Source organism: Jaculus jaculus, chromosome 14 (assembly GCF_020740685.1).
Source record: "Jaculus jaculus isolate mJacJac1 chromosome 14, mJacJac1.mat.Y.cur, whole genome shotgun sequence".
Taxonomy (NCBI): domain Eukaryota; kingdom Metazoa; phylum Chordata; class Mammalia; order Rodentia; family Dipodidae; genus Jaculus; species Jaculus jaculus.
This window is the reverse complement of record NC_059115.1, coordinates 50,828,469-50,852,033: the sequence shown is the minus strand read 5'-3', so window position 1 is coordinate 50,852,033 and position 23,565 is coordinate 50,828,469. Positions and strand designations below refer to the sequence as shown.

General features: G+C 41.8%; 1 protein-coding gene across 4 annotated transcripts in view; it reads right to left on the bottom strand.

Annotated features, from left to right (window-relative positions):
- Positions 1-10,301: 10,301 nt before the first annotated feature.
- The window catches only part of Frmd4b (FERM domain containing 4B), a 363,678-nt gene continuing 350,414 nt past the window's right edge, over positions 10,302-23,565 (bottom strand). For all 4 annotated transcript variants that reach the window (XM_045133597.1, XM_045133598.1, XM_004651521.2 and 1 more), the window contains 4 exons: positions 22,498-22,617; positions 20,950-21,758; positions 16,618-16,750; positions 10,302-11,984 (listed from right to left, as the gene is read on the bottom strand). In XM_045133597.1, the coding sequence (XP_044989532.1) occupies positions 11,864-11,984; positions 16,618-16,750; positions 20,950-21,758; positions 22,498-22,617 (1,183 nt within the window). In that variant the 3' untranslated portion in view covers positions 10,302-11,863. The remainder of the gene's footprint in view (positions 11,985-16,617; positions 16,751-20,949; positions 21,759-22,497; positions 22,618-23,565) is intronic.

Here is a 23,565-nt window from a genome sequence, read left to right as displayed (position 1 = left end):
GTCTCTGTTCTACACCCTCGGCTCTCCCACAGCTTCCTTCTTGCTTTCTCCCCAGGCCCGTTCCTCTGTTTCTTCCCTTTCCTCTTCTTCTTCACTGCTTGCCAGTTAGGAAGTTACCCTGTAAGCGATGGCTTTCTAAATGGTCACAGTGCATTAGTAACATGGCATTAAGCATACAGAGGTTTAGATTTTAGCTTTGCTGCTTTCTGTTTGGACACGTAACCACGGGTGGAGCAAACTTTCTAAGGATAAGGCCATCTTATACAGTTTGGGGGAGGATTAATGCAATAATCTAGTTCTAGCTCAAGCCCCACTGTTAGGAATGTGGTAAGAGCTCAAAAATATCCAAAATCCATTAAAGCTGTGATTGACATGGTTGCATAATGAATGCTCTCAGGACATTGTGTAGCCTGTGGTAATAACTACAAAGCTAGAGGAAGCCACATTAAACATCAGAGCTTTAATGTCAACCTACCACCCCTAGATGAATGTTCCTTTTGTGTTTTATTCTGTCAAAATACAAATCAACATAGAAAAAATATATATCAGCTTTCTTTATTAACTAGATTTCTTTAATATTGGCATAATCTGGCCTCACACTCTTTTGTAGACTTTTTGTTGACAATTTTCATACATGTACATGATGTAACTTGATCATAATGTCCAGTTATTACCCTTTGTCTGCTCTCTCCATGCCCCTTTCCACCGAACCCCTCTTCTTTCCCAGCAGTTCCTCTTCTATTTGGATGTATTTCCCACCTCTTCCGCTGCCACTTGATAGAATGCAGGTCTTGGGCAGGTAATGACAACTGCTTTTAACTCTCTCCATATATGTGTGTGTGTGTGTGTGTATATATATATATATATATATATATATATATGTTTAAGTAAGTCTCACTCTAGCCCAGGCTGACCTGTAATACACTATGTAGTCATGTAGTCTCAGGGTAGCCCCCAATTCATAGCAATCCTCCTACCTGTCTCCCGAGTACTGGGATTAAAAGCACGGGCCACCACACCCAGCTTTAACTATGTTTTCTTGTATTAATTCCTAATTCCAGGCTTAAGCATCACCTCCTCAAATGTGTCTCACTAATCTCAAGTTTCATTCATGCCCCTTTTATTCATTCACCATGCTTGGTTTCCTTAGATGGATGATCATGTTACATTATGCAACTATTTCTGATTTTCCCTCATGGGACCAAATGCTTCAGGGAAACAGCCCACTCTAATCTCTGACTGACAAGGTGTAGGTCTTACTGTATACAGTTCTTGTCTTGACAGTTCCTGGGCATGGACTTCTTTTTTTTTTTTTTTTTTTTTTCGTAAATCACATACAACTTTGCCTGGCCATCACCAACAGTCATTTCTCTCATTCATTCTTCCTCTGAAACTAATGTCTCTCTTTTAAACATTTGAACACAGCACCCAGACATGGAGATGGAATACTTGCTCCTAGATGTGTCCCTTGGGGCTTCTCAAGGGAATTGCTGTGGGCCATTTGGATGGGATACTTTTGTTGTATTCAAATTATTCCTATGTTGCAAAGTATTATTTGTTCCTGGGCCTCTGAAAACTAGTTGGGCCTCTTAATCACTGGTAGAATCCAAACTATACACACATATTTCTCAACACCTCACAGGGGTTGGTATAGCCATGGTTAAAAATCCCAGGCCTGACATAAGCATCTAAAAAAAAAAAATGTTCTACGTCACTAGCCATCAGGGAAATGCAGATTAAAACTACATTGAGATTCCATCTCACTCCTGTCAGATTGGCCACCATCATGAAAACAAATGATCATAAATGTTGGCGGGGATGTGGAAAAAGAGGAACCCTTCTACAGTGTTGGTGGGAATGCAATCTGGTCCAGCCATTGTGGAAATCAGTGTGGAGGTTCCTAAAACAGCTAAAGATTGATCTACCATATGACCCAGCTATAGCACTCCTAGGTATATATCCAAAGGAATCATCTCATTTCCTTAGAAGTACATGCTCAAACATGTTTATTGCTGCTCAATTTATAATAGCTGGGAAATGGAACCAGCCTAGATGCCCCTCAACTGATGAGTAGATAATGAAGATGTGGCACATTTATACAATGGAGTTCTACTCAGCAGCAAAGAAAAATGAAGTTATGAAATTTGCAGAAAAATGGATGGACCTGGAAAGGATTATACTAAGTGAGGTAACCCACGCCCAGAAAGGCAAGTGCCACATGTTCTCTCTCATATGTGAATCCTAGCTACAGATGATTGGGCTTCTCCATGAGAATGAAAATACTTAGTAGCAGAGGCCAGTAAGTTAAAAAGGAGACATAAAGGGAAGAGAAAGGAAGGGAGGAGGGTACTTAATAGGTTGATATTGTATATATGTAAGTACAATGTTTGTGATGGGGAGGTAATATGATGGAGAATGGAATTTCAAAGGGGAAAGTGGGGGGGGGGGAATTACCATGGGATATTTTTTTATAGTCATGGAAAATGCTAATAAAAATTTAAAAAAAAACTAAAAAAAAAAAATCCCAGGCCTGGTTTGGAAAGATGAATTAGTGGGTAAGTTTCTTGCCTGTGAAGCCCAAGTACCTGGGTTTGATTCCCCAGGACCCACATAAGCCAGATGCAAAAGGTGACACTTGTGTCTGGAGTTTGTTTGCAGTGGCTAGAGGCCCTGGCTTGCCCAGTATCTCTCTATTTCTCTCTTTCTCTCTCTCCCTCCTCCATGTAGATAGATAAATAGATAGATGAATGATAGATAGATAGATAGATAGATAGATAGATAGATAGATAGATCTGTCTCTCCATATATATGCTTCTCTATCTCTCTCTCAAATTAGATAAATAACTTTAATTAAAAAAAATAGTAAGGGCTGGAGAGATGGCTTAGCAGTTAAGCGCTTGCCTGTGAAGCCTAAGGACCCCAGTTCGAGGCTCGGTTCCCCAGGTCCCACGTTAGCCAGATGCAAAAGGGGGCGCACGCATCTGGAGTTCGTTTGCAGAGGCTGGAAGCCCTGGCGTGCCCATTCTCTCTCTCTCCCTCTATCTGTCTTTCTCTCTGTGTCTGTTGCTCTCAAATAAATAAATAAATAAATAAATTTAAAAAAAAATAGTAGGCCTTAACCTTTGGTACTTTGCAAAAGGCAAGCTCTTAAGAAGATCCTCTGAAGGACTGAGTTGGATCAGTCCTAACCTTCTTCCCAGTCCGATATTACTATTACTGCTACTGCTGCTGATACTTGAAAGCAAGTGAAACAGGGAAAACTAGTTGGTGTTTGTTTCAGCACTAAGAGCAGCAATCATGAAAATGTCATCTAAACAAACCTCATTCCCATTTCCTACTTTCTCCTTCCAGGGAGATGCGCTGTCGCTGAATCCACCAAGGATGGAGGCAATGGGAGTGTCTTAACATTCTAGAGATGAGCTCAGATTCTCCTTGTAGGCTAGCCTCAGACCTACTTTTTCTAGAAGTCCAGGCATTGAGAGCTGAATTCCAAGGTGGCAGCTCAGGGGCTCTGTACAAGAGCATGTCACATTTTATATTTTCATAGTGTCCCTGGATCACCATACCTGAGGAAGGATCAATACATAGTTTTAGCGGTCTTAATCAACACCTAGCTCATTATGCATATCTGTGACTGTGACAAGAACATTCACTGGTGTAAGGCACTTTATTAACTAGAATAATTTGAGAAATGGGCTTGTCCAAAGATGAGGATAAGGCTGTCCTACATAGTTTGGGGGAGGGTTAAATGAAATAATCTAGTTCTAGCTCAAGCCCCACTGTTGGGACTGTGGTAAGAGCTCAGAAATATCCAAAATCTATTAAAGCTGTGATTGACATTGTTGCATAATGAATGCTCTTGGGACATTGTATAGCCTGTGTTGAGTACAAAGGGAGACGAAGACATTTTGAACATTAGAGGCTTATTGTCAGCATGCCACCCCCTAGATGAATGTGTCTTTTGCGTTTTATTCTGGCCTGTCCATGGCTCATTCAGCCATCAAGCATCGTGGGTCACCTGCAACTTGGCAGCATTCTTGTCAGTGTTTACTTTGACCTCTGCTTGAAGACTCGACTCTGCACTTTGTTGCTGGTAAATAGAAGAAAATTTAGCCTGTTTGTTACCTTGCAAGTGTCAGTAAGCAAGGTGGGTTGAGCTCAGCACATATCCCTCAATATTCACTAATTCACTGGAAAACAGCTATGTTTCCCACTCACAGAGAAGTTATTCACAGCATCAATTCAATGAGGTAATACACATCCCACCATCCCCTTTGCAAATGCTTGGGAACAAATAGTTCCACAGTTCAGATGTTTCAGTACCTACATTTAACATAAGGCCATGTCATTGGGAGAGGACCCAAGTGTAAATGTGAAATTCATTTTATGTTTCATGCACAGAAAAAAAAAATAGCAGCCAAAGATTTTGTGTGTGTGTGTTTTTGTGGCGCATGTATAGCAGATACACACTTATGTGCAGATACGCGTGAACCATGCACCTGGAGGCCAGAGAGTACAATGCCCAGCATCCTCCTTTGTTGTTCTCTGCTTTGTTTTCTTGAGACAGGAGTTTCTTAAAGAACCTGGAGCTACTGTTCTTGGTCAGGTTGAATGACCAGTGACCCTCTCCCAAGAGATGATCTTGCATCTGTCCCGCTCAGGGCTGGGGTTACAGGTATGTATGGCCATGGCTGACATTTGATGTGCGTCCTGGATATCAAACTCATGTCCTCATGCTTGTACTGCAAGCTCTTTCACCTGCTGAGCCAAATCCTCAGCCTATGATGATCTTTTTAAGGTAGGGTCTTACTATGTAGCCCAGGCTGGCTCTTAATTTCTTTCCTCCTGACTCAGCCTTCTGCGGGGTGGTGTTGTACAAGTATAGACCACCATGCCTGACATCAAAGTTATTTCCGTATCATTTTCCTCAATAATTTTGTGCGTGAAACAAAGCTTCACAGTGTGCAATGTCTCATTTTTTTTTTAAAAAAATGTGTTCATTTTTATTTATTTGAGAGTGACGGACACAGAGAGAAAGAGGTAGAAAGAGAGAATGGGCGCGCCAGGGCCTCCAGCCACTGCAAACGAACTCCAGACACTTGCGCCCCCTTGTGCATCTGGCTAATGTGGGTCCTAGGGAAATGAGCCTCGAACCGGGGTCCTCAGGCTTCACAGGCAAGAGCTTAACTGCTAAGCCATCTCTCCAGCCCAATGTCTCATTTTGTGGCATCATGTTGGTGGTGATGCATAAGAGGCTTCAGATTTTGGGCCGTTTTGGGTCTTTGTGGTAAAAGTGCTTAATTTGTAGTAGTTTAGGGCTTGGAGTTTGGCAACTCAGGATAGATTCCTTGATTTTCTCCTGATGGTGGCTTGAGCTAACCCTGTTAACTCCCAGGTTCTTTATTGGTAGAGTGGATCTGCTTTAGCACTGCATGTCTCATTCATCAGCCTATGGTTGGGATTCAATGAGCAAACCTACACAGAGCTCTTCCACATACCTGTCCGGCACACAACCAGTAAGAACTGAACACAGCCGGGTGTGATAGGGCACGCCTTTAATCCCAGCACTCGGGAGGCGGAGGTAGGAGGATCACAGTGAGTTCGAGGTCACCCTGAGACTCCATAGTGAATTCCAGGTCAGCCTGGGCTAGAGTGAGACCCTAGCTTGAAAAACAAAACAAAACAAAAACTGAACGCAGGTAAACTCATTTTTTATAGAAAGACACATGATTTTTCTTTCTACTCCCAGGTGGACAAGCTTGGTGCTGAGGAAGAGGTAGGACAGAAGAAAAGACCCAGGGAAGTACAGAAGTGGGGGTAATGTAAAAATGCAGGAGATAAGGGGATGCCAAACTGTGAGTTGAAAGATGAGGCCAGTGTAGTCTTATCTATGCCTGCATGCAAAGGTTTCTCTATGGGGACGCATGCTCTCTAAGATTACAAAGGACAGCAAGCCACATACCTTATTAACAAGCATGAATGAAGCATCTCTTTGGGTGGACCTCCAGGCCAGTGCTACTCAAAGGGTGGACTGAAAACTTCCTTACAGGAACGTAAGGCAAGGGATATACAGAATCAGTATTTAGAAACTTCAACAAAACAGAGTAGATTGTTTTGGTTTGCTTCTTTTCTATTTTACAAAAATAATCTCTTCTGGGCTGGAGAGATGGCTTAGCGGTTAAGCGCTTGCCTGTGAAGCCTAAGGACCCCGGTTCGAGGCTCGGTTCCCCAGGTCCCACGTTAGCCAGATGCACAAGGGGGCGCACGTGTCTGGAGTTCATTTGCAGAGGCGGAAGCCCTGGCGCGCCCATTCTCTCTCTCTCTCCCTCTATCTATCTTTCTCTCTGTGTCTGTCGCTCTCAAATAAATAAATAAATAAAAATTTAAAAAAAAATATTTAAAAAAAAATAATCTCTTCCTACCACCCTCCTCTGTTCCCTCTCCCTAATCCTCACATTATTATTTACAACTAGTTCCTATTCAACGTTGCAGTTATTTTAATTTTTTGCCCTTCTCCATCATCCAAGACAACATGCTGATGGGCCCAGTATTATGCATGTCTTGTACAGGTAACAACCGCTGCTGTGATGTCTGCAATGCACCAGCCAGCGTTCCATAGCACTCCTCCCCATCCTTTGGCTCCTGTGTCCTTTTTGCCACCTTTTCCACAATGGTTCCTGAGCCTGGAGAGTATGATAGAAATGTCTCATTTAGTGCTGGACACTCCACTGTCACTTCTCAGTGCTTTGAGAAGTTTTGAGTCTTCCCAATAATCACTTATCAGAAAAAAGACGCTTTTCTAACCAAAAATGAGAGCAGCGCTAATATATAGACACAAACAAAAATATTTAGAAGGCAAATTGGAGAGTATAACATACCCATTGAGCCAAACATCTCCCCCACACACTCCTAGAACTCATGACAATCACAGCCATAGGCTTTTGAGTATATTTTCAGCGTCAGGCCTGTATTCCCTCCTGTGAATTGGGTATCAAATCCAATCACAGAGCAGTTGGTTGTCCCTATAATAGACATGCCACTATTATACTAGTAGGCACATCTTACATGGTTGGCCACTTGTGTAGCTTGCAATGTGCACTGCTGGTTAAGATCATTAATGACTATTGTCTAGTAGCCTGCATAGCCCTTTCCAGAACTCTGACAGCTAACCAGGAGGGAAGAAGATTCCAGCACAATTCTAGCTTGATTTCTCAGTGTCCTGCAACCAAAGTAAGTTTATGTCTTCAGCAAATAGGGTCTTACCATCTACTTACTTACCATCTAGGAGTGGGCAACATAGAAACTTTGCAATAGCCTATATTGTTTGGAAGGCACTAAGAACCTCCCTGAGCTAAGACTCACTGGGAGGTATCCCGCTCCTGGCACTGGGATTTTGCTGTGACGACCTATGGCTTTGGGGTAGAGCATTAATCACCCACAGGGTACTTCTGCTTAAACTCACTCTTTAAAACATATATATTAGCTAACAAAGAAATAGGCTTCAGTATGGCTTATTTGTTTTTGAGACAGGGTCCTGCTGTTTTGGCCATGTTGGTCATGACGTCCTGGGCTGAATGATCTGCCTCTTGCACAGCTGGGATAGCAGACAAGCTCCTCCAAACCTGGTGACGGGAAGTTTTATGTCCGAAGAAGCTAACAGTCATCAGGAATGCAATTTTTTCAGATTTTTGTTATCCACCTACTATGTCACTCTCTTCTGAGTTCATTTTCCTCTAATAATTCAGTTTATTTCATCTTACACATCTATTGCTCATTATAAATTGGGAAATTTAAAAAACACTATTCCTTCCATCACTGATTGGTTGAGAAGCACTACCCTGCAACATATCTGAAACTCATGTACTGCATTGAAGAAAGTCATTATTCCATTTCTAAGAAAATTCCTGGGTCTAAGCCTTTGTTCCTAAGAATAGGACAGACTAGTAGCATAAAATGATGCTGAATCTTTATTTTTAAATATCTAAGCTTGATGAGTACAAGGAAGAATTTTGAAGAATGCTTTTTCAAGCGTAGAAATAAATACAAACATCGAGGAAGCATGCTCTACTTTTCAAAATCCACCTTGTATATCGTACGTATCTGTGAGGTAGATCAACATGTATTGATAGAGAATAAAACCCAAGATACATTATATTACTACACTTGTAATATAATGCTACGTTTTAAAACAAATATGATTGAGGCTAGGACATGGCTAGTGGGTAAGAGAACTTGTTGTGCAAGCAAGGGGACCTGAGTTTAATCTTCAGTCCTCACATAAAAAGCCAGGCACACACACCTGTAACCCTCATCATGAGGAAGACAGAGATAAGAGCCATATTCAGGCTCACACTGGTCAGCCAGTCTAACCAAAAATGGTAGCTCCAGGTAAAGTGAGAGACTTTGTCTTCAAGAAGTGAGTCGGAAGAATGACAGAGGACACCCACCAGCTTACTTTGCCCTCCACATGTGTGTGCACGTACTACACACACATGCACACACAAGTTCTACAGGCTGAGAAAAGTTCAAACTAATACATATACAATAAATCAAAAATTATTCTTTCTGATGATATGCAGAGACAGTTATCGAACCAATAACTGTGGGCTAACTCCACAATGCATGACCCATATACCTCAACAAGGAGGGGCCAATGGAGAGGGGGTAGGTCACGGATGAGCCTAATAATGGTACCAAACTGCCTGTATTTGCTGACCAGAAAACTAATGAAATAAAAAACAAATATATTCTTTCTGGAGTGTAATTTTTTTAATGTTACATATACTTCATGTTTGTGGTTGAAGTGTTTACTATGAACATGAGATAAATTTTGTAATAAAAGTTTTACATGTTGAAAATTTGCCTTATTTATTTATTTTTGCTTTTGTGGGGTGTGTGTGTGTGTAGACACAGTGTGTGGTGTGGTATGTGGCGTGTTGTGTATATAGTAGATTCACTTGTGTGTGCAGATGTTCAATGCAGATGTTGGATGACCCCCGCTCCTCTTTTCACTCCTCTCCTTGTTCCTTGACACTTAGTCTCTCACTCAGTCCAAAGTCACCTGTTTTTTTTTCTATTCTTCTGGTCAATCAGCCTCAGTCATGCTCCTCTCTGTGCTCCCTGCAGGAATGGGGTTATAGGCATGTGTGACCATGCCCAGTTGTCTATGCAGTTGCTGGGGACTTGAACTTGGCCATCTCAGCCCGCATGCACAGCGAGCACTCTCACCTGCTGGGCCATCTCCTCGGTCCTGCTTTGTTGTTGTTGTTGTTGTTGTTTTTATTTTTTATTTATTTATTTGAGAGTGACAGACACAGAGAAAGACAGATAGAGGGAGAGAGAGAGTATGGGCGTGCCAGGGCTTCCAGCCTCTGCAAACGAACTCCAGACGCGTGCGCCCCCTTGTGCATCTGGCTAACGTGGGACCTGGGGAAACGAGCCTCGAACCGGGGTCCTTAGGCTTCACAGGCAAGCGCTTAACCGCTAAGCCATCTCTTCAGCCCTGTTGTTTTTTTAATAAACCTACCAATGTAGTAGAGAGAGTAAAAAAAAAAAAAAAAAAACACAGATGAAGATAGAGGGCAATCCTGCAGTATCCCTATTGTGCTTGTGCTTCTGTTCTTGAACCTTCTTTTCCTCCTTAGGTCTGAGAGTGCCAGTTTTCTTGAGCAAGAAAAGGTTATTTTCATGGAAGATGCATGTATGGAAATTGTTAAGAGTTTGCCCTATGTTTTATTTTGCACCACACCAATGAGCAGGATGAAAAGATAGGAAATGAAATACTTTCTTGAATTTAAAAGGCTTGACTTTAAAAGTAGGATGAATTACTTGTTATAAGTCAACACTATTTCAAAGGTTAGGAAACCTAACATTTTCATCAATCATTTTTGGTAAAGCAATAAGTTATTATGTTTCATCAATCCCAAAATGATTTTTTTTCCCAAAATGATTTTATTGTTAGACAGAGCGGTGGGCTGGGGAGAGAGCTCAGTGGTGGAATGCTTGCCTAACATGTGGGAGGCCTAAAGTTCAATCCTCCGAACTGGAAAAAGTATGCAGCATTATTTTATGTATCGCTAAGAAAGGAAGGAAGAAAGAAAAATAAAACCCAAACAACCTCTTCTCAAAAGCTAATTCAACTAGGACCTGGTGAACAGATGAACCCTTTTTCAACCCTTTTCAAATGTACACGTGAAAAATATGCACCTTGGAATCAATGAAACACTGCAATACTACTTGAAATCAAACACTACAAATTGTTTTTTATGAACCTGAAACACAAATGGAAGACTGCTCACACATTTTCAGTAGCACGCCTTTAGTTTATTGACCTATGTAGAAAAATAATAGGTCTTAAAAAGTCAGAACAGTCAAAGAATATGCAAAAGGATATTTCTGAATCTAGAAGACTATACAAATATGCAAAAAGGAGTAGTCTTTTTTCCCAAAAAATTGCCCAGACTTCATTTCTAATGATACAAATGACTAAGGACCAGTTTAACAATCATTTTATGTATATATTACTTGCTTTGGAATATAGATAGAAAATGTTCCAAAAAAAGTTATTCAGAAACTTCACTATTCACAATATGAACAAGAAACTTGTATAAAACGGGAGGGAGAAAGGAGCACCTTTCGTGGGATTTGTAACCAGAGTAGAGATGAAGATCAATGTGGAATAATGAAATAATTTGTTCTAATTACAAACAAGCAAACAAACAAACAAACAAACCCAAGGACAAGCTGATGAGCCGTAGCTAATTAGTTCCTCCAGGAAAGTATGAAGTCCTGCAAGCCTCATAATTCAATCGACTGCTGCTTGGAGCTTTTTTTTTAAATGCTAATTTAAAGTTTGTCACTCTGTGAGTCAGAATTATCAATCAAATCCAGATCATAGGCTTAATATTTACTGTTTACCATTTTAAGGCACACATTTCGTCTACAACGAACTGGCTTAGCCTTTTTACTGCTACCTCAAAATACTTTTTCAAACTCATGGCTACAAAAATTTTCCACCTCGAGTCTACCATTTCCAATGATAGGCAAAGCGGAGACATAGGGGTCTGGTCACTCACTCATCAGGCAAGGGCTGGAGAGCGTAACAGCTGCCCAGCACCCTGTTCTTTAGAACTTCCAAGCAGAGCTGGCCAGTTATTCAGTGGCTACTTCATTTCCCCCAGTTTGTGATCATCAAGTTATGTATGGTACAGGACGCTACGGCATTAAGAATGACTAGAACCCATATTATGGTGCTCATGGAAAGCATTACTCTTTGTAACATCCTAGAAACATTTATACTCATTCAGAACTTAAATGACAATCCCAACTTTCTTCAAGTAAGTTTCCAATACTGTCTACATTGTCCATGTCTGTATTGAAACAGTTCATTTCTGTCAGCTCACAATAATGAATTCAACCCTTGTGATAGTGAACCCCAACTCAGGAGTTTCTGGTTCCCCCTCTCTCAGCATTCTGAACTGTGCTCTGGAATCTTCCATTCTAATGGAACAAACTCCCTGAACATGTTCCCACGTTTGAGGTTTGCCTTTGATAATTGTTATTTATTTATTTATTCATTTATTTTACAAGTGCTTGCTACGGAAAAAGGCTTCACATGGGTCCTCTTGGCAATGGTTCTTCATGGCGTCAGACCTCAGCGACAGGTAAGTGCCTGGAGTTTCAAAGTCAGGTTCTCATCCAGGGGCTTCGTAGGGCTTAGTATGTGATTCGCTGCCATACCATGTAAGTCTTTTCTTCGCGCTCTGATGCCCTTAGGTTTCTAAAACCTTCTGGGAAGATAAAAACATTTTGCAAGGCACACCAATGTGAGAACACAGTGCTTGGTCAGGAGGTCCAACTGCATTCAGACTAATGTTCCAGGCTTGGAATCTTCATGCCAAAAGAGCCTCTGTTCACTGTCCTCTGGGCTGTCCTCCAACCGGTTTCCATCTGTATCGTCCAGCTGAGCGGTCTCCACGTACTGTCTATAAAAGGGAACCAAAAAAGTTACTATTTGTGGAAATGTTTGCCTCCTCAGTATAAAGACTACCACACTCCAATAAGTTAGTGGGAGCACTGTTCAAAACTTCCCACAATGTCAGAGATAAAGCAAAGGTGCTCCCATGTTCCTTCCCTGGCACACTGAAGCGCTGTCTAAAAGGCTCATGAAAGCACTATTTAATTCTGCAGGGACATCTACCTTGGTTTCATTTTCACGTATTACTGATTAGGGTCCAGAAAGTATTGTTACATGTTAATGTGTAAGCTTTTGTCTGAAAGAAACACAAATAAATTATTTGTAAATCATAAGATAATGAATTATAGTTTTACTGTCCCACAGGACACTAACCAGTTTAGGACATAATTTAATAATTTTCTCCAGCAGTCTCTTTCATTTTTTTGAATTCCTATTGAACCAGCCAATCTGCTAATTCCCTTATTAATAAATACAATGACTTTTTGACACACGCTAGTTTTTCAGTTTATTTGAGAGTCATGTATCAACTTTTGAAAAACAAGAGAGGGTAATGGTGGATTCGATCATTTATTTGTATAAATATATATAAATGTATTTGTTTTGACAGTCTGACACATGTTGATAACTTCAGTTTAAGTATTCTCAAAGGAATATAATCAATTCTTTTAAAGGCAGCAGGGGCACCTTGGGACATATATCACATCTCAAGGGGTTTATGGGTTAAGTGACCCAGGAAATAGGGTCATCACATTTAAAAATCGCAAGCATTTTGATCCCTATCATTAAAAGAAGAAAAGAAAAACAGGCATATTTGGATGGTATATTCAAATGAGCACACCCTAATATACAAACCATTCAGATAAGCAAAACCACACTATCATAATGGTAGGTTAGGATAGGTTAGACAGTTAGTAGATTTCTACTTTAAATTTCAAGGTCATTAGTAAAGGTGATAAGAAGTCTTTGGAAGTAGAGTTTTGGAAATAAATATCATGTAAACCCAGAATTTTTAGTGTTTTCATGTCACATAAAAGCAAGGTCAGATTTTATAACTTCACCAGGGCAAGCCAAACTCTTGCTATGCAAGAAGCCACACACAGATTTGAAGGAGTGTACTTACTACGGCTGGCTACACTTAGCAAAAGAGAATTTAAAACTGATCTCACTTCTGGAGTCACAACCATTCTCTGGGTCAGAAGCCCTCGGTTTGGCCTAGTGACAGGGAAAGTTAGATAGGAAGAGGAAACGGGGTGGAAAACAGGAAATGAAAGAAAAAAAAAGTTATTGGAGAACAGTTTGCAGCCATAGAGCCAAGACTTGACTCTGTCACATACTCTGCAGCATAAGAGACGTCAACATGTCTGCTTTGAATGTTCATGCCAAAGTCAAGTCTACCAAAGCATACTGGAGAAATAGTTGGTTAAAACTTCTAGTTTTCTGCAGACTAGATTCTATGGGGAAGAGATTCTGTAAATAATATAACTTAATTTATTTTTTAAGAACACATTGCTAAGCAGTTTAAGACATTAGCATGAAAAAAGATCTAAATTTTTCTTTCATATCTTGAGACATTTTGATTCTTTTTCTTTTATTAGCCTATATTAATTTAATAATTATACAAAATGAAGATGGCATTTTTGTACTTGTATATATTTTGCCTCTTATTTAAAAATAATGTTTTAAACAAGTTTATCTCCTTTGATTTTTGAGACAGGTTCTCACTTTGTAGCCCAGGCTGGCTAAGAATTCATTATGAAGTACAAGCTACCATCAAGCCTGTGGCAATTCTCTTGCCTCAGCCTCCCAAGTGCTAGGATTATAAGCATGAGCTACCATGCCAGTTTAAACATCAAGGGCTGGAGAGATGGTTTAGCAGTTAAGGCACTTGCCTGTAAAGCCAAAAGACTCAGGTTTGATTCCCCAGAACCCATATAAGCTATATGCACAAGGTGGCACATACACCTGGAGTTCATTTGCAGTGGCTGGAGGCCCTGGGGTGGCCACTCTCTCCCTCCCTGCTTTCCTTTTCTCTCTCTCTCTCTCTTTCTCTGTCTCTCTCTCTCTTCCTCTTAAAATAAATAAATACATGAATAAATATTAAAAATCAACTTTGCATAAAAGTAATTCATGCAATTTTACAGGAAATTTCTAAAGCTTTACTAATGACTGTTTCTATACTTGCCTGGCTAGTGAATTCAGTGATCAGATTGCACCCTAATATTTAAAATTCTACATAAAAGATGGGTTGAAACAAGCACTTCTATGTGACTGTAGCTGGAAGAGTAAATGGGCAGATCTTCCTGGAAAATACAATGTTAAAAACACCCTTTTCAGCTGAATGCATTATTGCGTCTTTTGAAGTGTTTCCTAAGTAAGTAATTCGGAATGCTGACACATATGCTACATAAAGATTTGTTCATATTTCTAATAATCGAAAGGAAGACCTAAAAATTTTGTCCGCAAACTGTAGCTTTTATTTTTATTTTATTCCTAAAAATTGTTTTTCTCGTGTGTGTGTATGTGTGTGTGTGTGTGTGTGTGTGTGTGTGTGTATGTGTGTGTATGAGGGGTGCACCAGGGCCTTTTGCAAATGAACACTAGACACTTCTGCCACTTATTTCACCCAGCTAATGTGGGTGGCTTGGGAATTGAGCCCAGGCCAGCAGTCTTTGTATCAAGCACTTTTAAACACTGACCCACCTTTCCAGACCTTAGGGTTTTGTTTTGTTTTTGGTTTGGTTTTTCGAGATATGTTTTCACTCCAGTCCAGGCTGATCTGGAATTCACTATGTAGTCTCAGGGTGGCCTTGAACTCATGGTGATCCTTATACCTCTGCCTCCCAAGTGCTGGGATTAAAGGCATGTATCACCACACCTAGTGACCCTAGGGTTTTTAAATAATGCATGGTATATTCATCATCTCAGTACGCTTTAATGAATTTAAAGAACATACAAACATGACATGTACTATTTCACACATAAGAAAAGATAAAAAACTGTCTCTATAATATCATTATGACCACTTTAGAAATACAGAAAATTGGGCTAAAGGTGCCAAGCATTAATATTGCTATCTCTGACTGGTGGAATTATCTTTTTTCTTTATTATTTTAACCATAAGCTCATATATGTGTGCACACAAACACAATAGGGATCTTTAAATATTTTCCTATTCATTGTTTTCCCTGTAAGATCAGTTTCCTTATCAAACCATCTCTGGCTGCCTGAAATATATAGGCAGACTTGGTAAAAATAAATTTTCCTCTAAAAATGTTCAGCACTTCCTGAACTCGATGAAAACAGTGTTAAAGATGTTAGAATTGTCTTATGCCATGAGTCAACAAAAAGGAAAGTTGTACAAACATGAAATCCACTTGTAAATATATCATACAATGTGATTAGAACCTTATTGAAAGGACCTAGGTCGAAATTGAGGCCAATCATTTCGATTCTTGCTCCTGCAAATGTCATTTTTTAAACATTACTTATACAAGTCTAAACCATTTGACATCCTGTGCAGTATATTTTCACAATAAGTCTATTTCCAGCATACCCTTTGTTGAGTTGAGACAATTGGCTTAATCTTTCAAGCCAAGAAAAATTCCAGCTGAAGGTGGAGAAGCAAAACAACCCTTAGGGGATTGAATACTCCCAGTGTGCTTTTAACAGTGAAGGCCTCAGCAAGGTCTACTCACTTCTCCAGGTCACCCACAGATGCCTTTATGTCATGGTCCCTGCAATTTGCCAGTACAGACATCTACGTTTCCTCTACCTGAAGCAGCCATACCTCACTTGAAATCAACATCAAATTTTCTAACAACTAAACAAACCCATAAAATGTTCTTAACACCAGGAGTGTGAACTATATTTTCTAAGAAAGTAAGAAGGAGAAATGACTGCTTCAAGCTTAATACCTCCTTTGCATAAGAATTGAAAACTATGTACTGCAGAGTGCAGAAGTCTGGATTTTTTAAGTTCCAATGGTAACATACTGTTCTTGTATATTTCCTCTAATGTTGACAAAGAACTACTGCTAAAGACAGACAGGACAGCTGGCTGTGTTTGTTGCTTCTTCGTGAACACAGAGCCAAACTCAAAAAGACAGCAAGTGTTTGAAATCCAGCCGAGCAACTGTCTAAGGGAACCCAGTGAAGAACCTTGCTGGTGAAAAACGATATTGCCTACAACTTTTCTTTTCTCCAACAGAGATTTCAATGGGAATTCACCTGATACAGTTTTGAGAACTTTCTTAAGATAAGAGAGAGAGAGAAAGAGAGAGAGAAAACACCTTTGGACTTAGATGCACCCATTCTTAGAACAGAGTTGACTATGAATAAGGTAGATTACTGCTCAGCAAACTTTTTCTTAAAGGCCCACTTTCAATTTTGGCTTCACCAGCCATGGTCTGCCTTGTTGACACTACTTAGCTTTTAGCTCATAGTATACAGATCGCCGCAGCTGACATGCACGCGGCTCAGCGCGGCTATTCACCGAAGAAGGTGGCAGGCATCAGGGTTTGGCCTACAGGCTGCAATTTAACAAGCCCTACGTCATAACACCTCATGATCACAAAGCAAGGTGGGAGCCCTGAATTTTTTGAACAGGACCAGGCTCCCAGAATATGAGCATTGCTCTCTCACCTGCTTGGAGAGGCCAGAGCACTGTAGATGTTACTGTAGCAGCTGGTGTACGGGGAGTGCACGGGAGTCTCGTATTCAGATAGCCCCACAGTTAACTGCGTCCTCCAGTTCCCAGGAGCATTTGTAGAAGATACTAGAGATGAATATGGAAAAAAAGAGATACAATTAGTTCATAAATTCTGGGTGAACGTTGTTCAGGTTTGTTTTATAATCACCTGTGGGTAGACATTAAGGGCCCAGTTAAACTGTCTGGTGGTGTTGATGATGAGCCTAGGCCTGGCCCATGTCCTACTCCTGAGCTAGCTGAGCCAGGATTTACAATAAGCTCAGTTTGGTAACCTAATGGCAGAGTGACCTTGGGCCGACAGCTTGCCTTCTTGTGTGTGTGCACGCGCATATGGAGGCCCCAGGACAACCTAGATGCTATTGCGCAGGTACAATTTGCCTTTTTATTAGGATCTCTTGTTGACCTGGAACTTGCCAAGTACACTAGTCTGGCTGGCCAGAAGCCTCAGGTATCTGCCTATGGGGATTATATGTGTGAGTCACTCTGCGTGGTTTTAGTGACACTGGTTCTGGCCAATCAGCTCAGCTCCTCCTGTTTTCATGCTATCACCCCAGCCCTAGCTTTCCCTACTTAAGCCTTAGTTTCCTGGTGTGTAGAGTGGGGATGAATAAAACAGGTATATTCTGTGTAGTTATGACATAGGATTAAAGGAATTTATGGACACCTTTAGCATTGTGCTTGATAAAGACTCATAACATAACAACAACAAAAAAAAGCAATGTAGGGCTGGAGAGATGCCTCAGTGGCTAAAGGCACTTGCTTGTAAAGCCTGACAGCCTGGGCCTGATTCCCCAGTGCCCATGTAAAGCCAGATGTACAACGTGGCACATGTGTCTGGAGTTGTGTTGCAGTGGCAGTGTCCATGCTCTCTATTTTTCTCCCTCTCTCAAATAAATAAATAAATTTTTTAAAGAAGAAATAATATATGGGGACACTATATGAAAATACATTGTGCACATGAAAATTATCAATAAAAAAATCTAAAAATATTCACAAAAATTATATCACTATTCATAGAAATCTTAAACAAAAGATACTGGTCTGGGGAGACGGCTCAGCCATTAATGGCACTTGCTTACAAAGCTTGTTGGTCAGGGGTTCAATTTCCTAGTACCCACATAAAGCAGATGCTCAAAGTAGCACATGGGTTTGGAGTTCATTTGTAGTAGGTAGAGGCCCTGGTGAGTCCCTATTCTCTCCCTCTCTCTCCTCTCCTTTATTTTTTCTCCTAACTAAATAAACAAAATTCTCTTAGAAGAGACTCTTCCCACTCCGGCTCAAGTGTCTGATCACCCAAGTCTTCGGGGGTCCTCTCATGACACCTTAGTGTGTGGGAGGTCTTTGGAGGCAACATGCTCACCAAGGTCGACTACATGAAATTTGACTACTCATAACCAAAGGTTACATTGGCAAGGAAGCAACTGAGGAAGAAGGGCCTTAGATCTCCCTAAGGGCAGGACAGGAAGGGACAGGAGCACAAGGAGGAAGCAGAACCAGGTGAAAGCCTGTCACCGGGTTTCTGCTGTCCTCTCTGTAGAACCAGTCTTGCTCCATGCCGAGGACACGCAGGTGACCACACTGCCCTGCTCCTGGTCAGGGACTCGTAAAACCAGCACTCGTCAAGGCTCTTCCTTCTCACCCCCGTTTCCTTTCCCGGCCGCTGACCCACTCCTCTTCTCACACCCACAAACCTGCAGTCGCGGCGGGACAAGCACACTGGCTGTCATCACCACGCAGTCCTCACTCAAAGATGGAAGACCCTCACTGGGAGCTCCCAAGAGTGCTCTGAACTTGGGGTGAAGGCTCTGGGGCTTGGGAGTGTCACTGTCGGGGCTGGGACAGAAGCCTCACTCCACTGCTCACCTCTTGTGAGCAGTGGGCAGAATCACTTAGCATCTGTAAGTCAGAGTTACTTTGGTTATAAAATAAATATGACAGCTCCCACTACATAGAGATGCTGCCTATATTAAAAGGGAGAGCAGGACTGGAGAGATGGCTTAGCTATTAAGGCACTTGCCTGCAAAGTCAAAGGACCCAGGTTCAATTCCCTAGAACCCACATAAGCCAGATGCACAAGGTGGCCCATGCATCTGGAGTTCGTTTGCAGTGGCTAGAGGCTCTGGCTCGCCCATTCTCTCTCTCTCTCTCTCTCTCTCTCTCTCTCTCTCTCTCACACACACACACACACACACACATTCTCTCATAAACAAATAAATAAATTTAAAAGAAAAGGGAGAACATTTTTTTGGGGGGGTGGCACAGCAAGCTGCCAAGAAAAGGTGACTATCACTGCTATTAAAACTGAGTCATCAAGAAAGCTTCAGGTATCTGGAAGCGACTATAAGAGCTCTGACTAATTTGACAAAAGACAGGAAATGTAGCTCTCCATGGGAACAGTGCATGCCCATTCAGATACATTTCTACAGTCACAAAATAGAGACAAGAATGGGGGACATTCTAAAAGAGGTTTCTGGGATCAAGGATTTCATTCATTTAAACCTTAAAAAGTGCTGTGTTCAGCCAGATGGGCTTCTAATACCAGCGTTTGGAGGATTTCATGAGTTTGAGGGCAGCATGAGCCTCACTGTGAGACCTTACCTCAAAAAGCCAACTAAGGTTAAAACAAACAATAAAAACAAAACAAAAAAAAAGTGATGGCTGTGGTTGTGGGGCCAACCCCTGGTGGAGCAAGCAGGGCTCATGCCAGGTATGAATCAGGAAGTATTAATTCCATTTTCACCCTTGCCCCAGATATAAGCAAAGAGCCAGGGAAGCTGGTTTTTTGGTGACATCTGCTTCTCCCTGGGTGTCTTCTGCTCCCCAGCCCTGCGTGCCAATCACCGTCGCGGGCATCTCCTCTCCACCCCATGTTTGCTTTCGTCCGGCAGAACGAAGCTGTCCAGGTCTGATCTGTGAAAGCTCTTTTTTCATGCAACACCCTGAACTGGCGTTCTCAAGCTCAGAGCCATAAATAACAAGAAGTAATGTCAAGAGCTTTGTTATGTGTTAGATGTGGTCATGACTTGCACAGTTCCAGCGGAAGTCCAAAGTCCTACAAATAGGAGAGAGCTAGAACCCAAATAGAAATCTCCATGGAAACACCTCTTTTGAACAAACTTAAAAGGTGCAGCTCAGACTGCATGTTCACAGACTAGGGAATTCCCATACTATGCCTCACAAAGTGTCATGTTTAAGAGAGGCACCGGGGACTCTTGACATCATGTTTCTCTGCAGTTTAAGAATTGGTTCATTTCTTAGACTTTGTGGCTTGCTTAATTTTCACCTTTCTTTTGGCTGGCGACTACTGAGCTCACGAAAACCAGGTGCTGCTTAGGCTGGGAGTCCTCAGCACTGTGGACATGCGTGTGCCTGCTCACTTGCTGTGTTCGAGGACCCAGAAGCAGTACTCCTCCTCAGCTCTGAATTCTCTCCTTAAATTCCTCAGTGCAAATGAGGGGGTGCAGCAGCACCCCTGCAAATGTCAGCAGAGGCCGTGGTCACAGTCCACATGAGGCTTAGAATGGGATCATCTTTTCTATTCCCAAGTATCTCCAAAAATTCCTGGGTTTATTTTATTTTATTTGTTTGTTTTTGGTAGTGATGGTGGACATGGAATACAGGGCTTCAAGGCAAGGCAAGCACTCTGCCACTGAATTACAATCCCTCCCCCGACATCTTTAATCTAACCATACAGTGGAACATACAAAAACACTGAATTAATACATGTAAAGTGTTCAGAAAGGTGCTTAAAAAATGCCAGCTCCTATCTGAATCACTGTAAGCCTATGCAGGTTCATGAATATTCAAAGTAGTATTTAGATTCATCAGGTCTTTCTGGCCAATAGGTATGAATTCATAATGTTAATACCATCTGTTTACCTAAAGGGTTCACTCAATTCTTTCACAATGTCAAGCCTCAGTGACCCTAAACACATTTAAGAGAGGTGGTTATCACCACAAGTCCTAGAAACTATAAAGCCTGTGACAGCCCTAATGTGGAGCAGTTCATAGACTAAATCCTCAATAAACGTGGCCCAGGCTTGAACTGAAAACTTGTCCATCAGACTTGTGCCCTGTGCCATTCGGAAAGCTGCAGAGCCATTTTCAAGGTGCCAGTTCTTAACTGTGGTCTCAATCAGTGGGTGCCACCATTAGTGACCCTGGGAACCAATTTCACGACCCCAGAGAGGAGAGGTTTGGGATGGGCAGAGAGAATATGATGTGCAAGAAGCCTCAAGATGGTGTGCTTGCCATGGTATTCTTACCTGAAGAGTAGGAAGATGCTCGGCTGCTTGGGGAACAGGGCACGTGCATCCCAGCGAAGCCCAGACACCTCTGTGATCCCCTGTCTGAGTCAAAGCTAGTCTGCGGGCTGTGTCCTGGATCCTTTTGCCCAGAGGCCCTCTGATACCAGCCACGCAGATGCTCAGCAACTAAGGCCTTATGGATGTTTTTGGTGATGTGCTCAGATTTGATGGTTGCCTTCCTTGGCAGCCGAAGAGTTGCATACGGATTATGTGGCACATGGTCCACCTGGTCTTCATGGAACGACCGGCTGTAGTCTCTTTGGCGGTTGTATCCATAGTGGGCTGAGGATCGGTAAGAAGGATTGACACTGTACTGTCCCTCAGTGTCATTCTCATAGACATAACCACCACTGTAGTACAGGTCACTTTCTGCATAAGGCGTGTATCCAGCTATATAGTAACTAGGAGGCGGCTCCTGACCCTTTGGGTAAACACCGTTCCTCAAAGTATCTCTTTGTACTAGGTTGGGCATGCTTCCTGAATTTGAGGTGGAAACGTTCTGCTTCTTTGACCTTCTCCGTCCCCTGGCACGGGTGTCCAGAGTCTGGGTGGTGTAGTATGGGCCAGCTGTGGGTGTGACGCAGTAATACTCAGTGCTTGACTGGCTGGTGTAGGAAGATCCGTCGTCAAGGATCTCGGTGCTGCTACTCCTTTGGGATTTGGAGAGGGAGAAAAATGGCTTATCACTATCCATCTCGGAGAGCAGGTGGGTCTGGGACTCGAGGCTTCCACTCCGCTGGCGGCAGTGCTGAGATGACGAGTCGGGTCTGAAAGAAAGAGGAAAATGGGAAATGTAGGTGGCAGAAGAAGGAAAGGAGGGCTGGGACATAGCTCGGTCAGAAAAGTGCTTGCCACGCAAGCATGAGGACCTGAGTGTGACCCCAGAACCCATGGGAGTGGCATGTGCCGGAGAGACAAAACAAGAAAGCAATTACTGTGCAAGTCAAATCCTTCCTTAAGGGTAAGGAAGATTGTACACATAAAAATGACATGTAGCCTATATCAAAGCTCGAAGGTACCTTCCAACATGTCTAACACAGTATTAGGTTGTATAAGGCTAAAAGGGAGGCAAGATGGAGTTACAGGCTGGCCCCGAGGCAGACATGCTCATGTTGTAGTGTCTGCCCGTTCCCAGCTGTATGAGCCTGGACAAGACACTGGACCTCTCTCCATCACCTTGCTTCTGTCTTCGTAAAACATGACAAAAAACAGTATCTGATATGCACTTCACAACAGACTTGTTGTAGAAACTGAAGCATACAGCACGTACAAAGCACATAGCATACCCTTAGTAAATTCTTCCAAACAGGACCATCACTATGACCTTCATTCTTGCCCGAGAGTAATAAATGGTGATGTCCGGTTAGGGAAATTATAGTGCCAACAATCCAACATGTACTGGGACAAATCAAATACCTTTCCTTTGCTGACAAAAATCAGCAAGAAATTGCATGAAGTCAGTTAAAGTGATTAGCAAACACAAGGCCTCGGGAATAAAGCTCTTACTCCAGGTGGCTGCTGCTGTAGGCATTGCGGGTAAGGACTGGCGTGGTGGGCATGCTCCGTCCTCCCTGAGGCCGCCTCTCCAGAGTTTTGTAAGGGCTGCTGTGAGTTGACAGCATTTCTCTGGGATTAAAAAAGAAAGAAAAGAATTGAAGAGATGATGATCTTTTCAACACCCCGGCAAAGCTGTCATAAGCTTATAAGAAACTTCGTGGAGGGCATGGAAAAAGAGGATTGGAATAATGAAGGGAAGAGTGTCTCTGCGTGGGTTAGCATCCTGAAGGGTCCTGGATGAGTTCTAGAAGAACGACACATAATTGATAAGAGGATATTGGATAAAACCAACTAGAGTAGGGGTAAACAAATCCTTTTTCTCTCAACAGTCTAATAGCAAAGGCTTCTGGTTTGGTGGGCAGACCAGATTCTGTAATGACTACTTGCTTTGCCCTTGTCCATAGACAATATGGAAAACAATGGGCATGGCTGTGTTCCAGTAAAGCTTTATTCATAAGCATTAAAATGTCAACTTCATATAAGTTTCACATGTCACTATGTATTTTGGCCTGCTCTCTCAAATTGCTTAAAACTAGTTGTTGTTAAATGTTTTTAAAGGTGGCAGGATGGATGTGCATGCATGGGCTGTTAGCTGCTTGTGTTCTGAGAAGAGAGCAACTTCCTTTAATAATTTTGTCCACTACTTCTCAGCACAGTGTGAACACAATTGAAGGTTCAGTTTTGAAAATTAAAAGTCGCTTTCTGAGAGGCTGAGGCATAGCTCAAGAGTAGAGCAAATGCTTAAGTATATACAAGTTCAAGGGTTGCCTCATCATTAAAAGAAAAAAAATTTCTGAACAAAGTTTAGCTTACTAAAACAGTAAGGCAAGTTCATTATAGAAATGAGGCACAATAAAAATTATTCTCATATACTATTCCTAAGTGTAAGCTTTAAGTATATGTATTTTTTAACAACAAAAGTCAGACCTAATTATATATTCTTAGGATTTGCCTTAAAATGTAATTTTTTTTTTTGTTTGTTTTTGTTTTTCAAGGTAGGGTCTCACTCTGGTCCAG